The sequence below is a fragment of the Hyposmocoma kahamanoa genome, unplaced genomic scaffold, assembly GCF_003589595.1.
Source record: "Hyposmocoma kahamanoa isolate Upper Pololo Valley unplaced genomic scaffold, ASM358959v1 66, whole genome shotgun sequence".
NCBI lineage: Eukaryota > Metazoa > Arthropoda > Insecta > Lepidoptera > Cosmopterigidae > Hyposmocoma > Hyposmocoma kahamanoa.
The window spans coordinates 25,337,310-25,340,951 of record NW_020653854.1 but is presented as its reverse complement, the minus strand read 5'-3'; the positions used below and the strand labels follow the sequence as shown (position 1 = coordinate 25,340,951).

General features: G+C 34.7%; 1 protein-coding gene across 1 annotated transcript in view; it reads left to right on the top strand.

The window, feature by feature from the left end:
• LOC113232084 (xaa-Pro aminopeptidase 2-like) overlaps positions 1-1,971 on the top strand; it is a 53,557-nt gene extending 51,586 nt beyond the window's left edge. The window contains exons 2-3 of the mRNA XM_026466712.1: positions 272-426; positions 1,528-1,971. Coding sequence (XP_026322497.1) covers positions 272-426; positions 1,528-1,743 — 371 coding nt within the window. The 3' untranslated portion in view covers positions 1,744-1,971. The remainder of the gene's footprint in view (positions 1-271; positions 427-1,527) is intronic.
• The last annotated feature ends 1,671 nt before the right edge of the window (positions 1,972-3,642 follow it).

Genomic DNA, 3,642 nt, shown 5'->3' with positions numbered 1-3,642 from the left:
ATATTAATTTTATTTTTTTGTGAAATTGTTCCACTAGTTGTTATTAGGTAATATAAAGATCGAACACTAAGAAAAATTCATTCGACCCGAACCTGCGTCAGTGACTCAATCCAGGGCTACCGCCTTACCAACTGAACTGCAGATTGAGTCAACAAACTTTACGTATTTCTTACACATCTTTTGTATTCGATTTTTTCGGATTTTGTCACTGTAAGCGACACCTGTGAAGGATCCTTTAAATGTTTTCTCATATTTTATCAATTTGCTTCAGAACCTGCATGGTACCAGAGCAACAAGTTTGGGGTGCGCTTGGGAAACGTGCTGGAGGTGGTGACCAAACCAGAGGGATATTTGGGCTTCCTCGAGACCACACTTGTACCTTTCGACCCGAAGCTCATTGACAAGAGCATGCTCACGGATTACGAGGTAATAAAAAATATGTTTGTTGTCTTTCTTTCTTTCTTTCAAAGTTATTGTTTGAAACACAACTTTTCACCTCACTATAGCCAAGAAAATGATAGATGAAAGAACAGTTGAATTTGACAAATCAGTTTTAAGAAACAAAATTAGTTATCGTTGTCAATTATTTTAAACTAATAATAATAAGAATAAAATATAGTAACGGATTAATATTACATACATATTGTACGACAAATCGCGTAGTTGAACGTGTCATTATGTTTTTTTCATCGAAAGAAAAAATTAGGTGCACCACAGTCCATCGTCAAGTTCGGATTTCAAAAACCTTTTCTACGCTGGCGTGAAAAAAACACTTTTGCGCGCAGAATTTGAAAAAGAAAGCCTTTCCGAGAGTGAGGTGAAATAGTTATTTGTTGTATTGAGTTGTTGTTGAGTGCTTGTATTGAAACTTGCAAGCGAATGAGGCTAAGATTGAACCACGAGCGAAGCGGGTGGTTCGAAGTAGATTCCTGAGCGTGGCGAGGGTTTCAAGCCACGAGACGCAAAACAACTTTGCTGCCGAGGGAAACATACAACTTTTCACCTCACTATGGTTGATGAAAGAAAAACAGTTGAACTTTAAAACATCAGTTTTTTTTAATTAAAAGAAAAAAATTCTCTTCGGATGCGTTCTGAAATTGCACCTCATCAATTTTTATTCTTGCTTGTACATACTTTTATTTTGTGCGATTATTGAAATTATTTTAGTTTTTTCACGAATTAAAATTATTTAATAAACACAAGTAGTTAACATTGTCAATTTAATGTCAACCATAATAAGAATAAAATATACCAACGGATCTATATTACATACATAAGTAATGTACGACAAATCGCACGTCAAGTACGAATTTTAAAAACTTTTTCTACACTAGCGCATAGCGTGGAGAAAACGCTTTTGCGTGCAGATTTCTAATGGAAAAGAAAGCCTTTCCGAGCTAGTGAGGTGAAAAACTTATTGTTTGTGATGTTAGTAATATAGTCCTGCAAAGTTGTTAGCATTTTACGGGTGAACCTGTATACATAATGGCGGTACCTCTTGACTTCAGTAACATTATTTATTCTTAGGTACTCTGGCTAAACGCATACAACGAGCGGATAAGAAAGATTGTGGGCCCAGAACTGAACGCGCAGGGAATGCTCGATGTTTACTACTGGATGACCAACAAGACTATACCCTTTGAAACGCAAGCCTCTAAAACCATGAAGAGTACTAATTCCGCTGTCAGTCTAGCGGAAAACTTACTTGGAATTGTTCTGGTGATTATGAACGCTTTGGTTTAGTTTTCTATTCAAAATTGTAATCAGTTACTCTCTATAAGCGTAGAATAGAAATCTGCAGTGATAATGTGTATGGCGTTTAGTCTATCTCATAGCAGGATATGGTAAACCGTGTTTTGAATACCTGCCAACTTTGGTTATCACAGTTTTAATACTAAACATATTAGAAACAGCTAAGAGGTGGCGAAACCGTGTTGCGTATACAACCTTGGATGGAGCTGAATTCGCAGCCATTGTGTAATAAGGCCAAATTTGCGCAATGGTAATTTTTCAGGAAAAAGGTTTAAAGATTCTACAAAGTAAATGATTGGATACTTTTTATGCTTAAATACATTGACTTACAATTATATGGACGTCGGGTCAAAAGGACGCTAAAAAGTGTCCGAACTTATAGGGCGTTAAAATGGTATACAGAGCGTCATTCACGCTTTGTCTTCGTTTGTTCGACTGACAGCGAAGCAAGCAAAATTAGACAGTACTGCGATGACATTACAATTTCAATTCAACGTTTTAGCTTTTTCATATTCCTTTACATGTCACTACGTTTAAATAGGTTGACTTGGGACATTTTTTTCGTGGTTTGTGTATTAGACCCGTCGTCCATTTATTTGTAAGTCAATGCTTAAATAGCATATTTATAAAATATTACATAATACGTAATTTGCTTCATGTACTAAAAAATATAATTTAGGATGATTCCTGTGACAGTCCATAAAATTCTACAAAATATAACCTTGTAACGCCGTGCACTGATTTACGTATTTCATAAATTATTTTTATAAGCCTCGCTTTAAAATGAATAGTTTTTGTTTCAGTAAGGATATTACACTAAAAAATAACACCAATTCAAAGTTTACTTATGAGAAATGAGCGAAAAATCATTTATTTTCTAAAAATCATTATTTTTTTACGACGACGTGCAAAGGTTACTTCATTAGACTGCATTTGCTATGAAAAAATGTATATAGAGCGTGTTTCATTCTTAAAAAGTACTAACTTTAATGGTGGGCAATAAATTGACGTGTCAGTGTTATTACTTTTTTGAAACTTAAATAAGTAAATGTTTTTAGATTTTAAATTTACTAAAATACCAATTAAAATTGCATCTAAATTATAGTTGTGACGAACGACATATAGATGTCGTTCAGAACACAAATAAAACTATAAGGGCGCGTTTATTCGGACACGAATTTCACCGCACTCACGCCGCGCGGCGACCGGGCGGGTACTATGCCGAAGAGTTTAAATGTTGTTGCCTAGTAAATAGAATTCAAATTCGCCATTAATGTACGTGAAGGCATGGTAACTGGCCGTCGCCGCGCGAAAACTTTCGCGTCGTGTAGCTGGGCGCTTACGAGATTTTGCTTTAAAAATCAAATAAGTATATTAAAAATGTAACGACTTTACCTCATCCCTATGATAAACGTCAAATGAAGTGTCACAGGGATCATCCATAGTGTTTAGTATAGTTTTTCCATCCTCTATAGTATAGAGTATAGTTAGTTCGTTTTTTTTTAAATATAACTTTTACATGGTAAAAGCATTTTTGACGTGATGTTGTCTAATGTTTATTTATTTATTCGCTTTTTTGCAAAAAAAAAAAACGGTTTACGCTATGACGACATATTTAGTTTTGATTTACGCTTATAAATGATAGCTACTATTTTTTATTTTTTTAATTTTACTTGAACGATATTAACCTTGTCATTTATTCGGATTCAGTGGAGACCAGCGTAACAAGGTGTTTTCACACGTCTCATTCTAAAAGGCTGAATGGAGACCATTTTGATAACATTTCACACCGCCAGTGTTTTAAAATTTATAGAAAATGATTTAAAAGTTTGTACTTAGGGCTACCGAGCACATTTGAAGAGCTCATAAATGTTACCCTGTTTCAATACG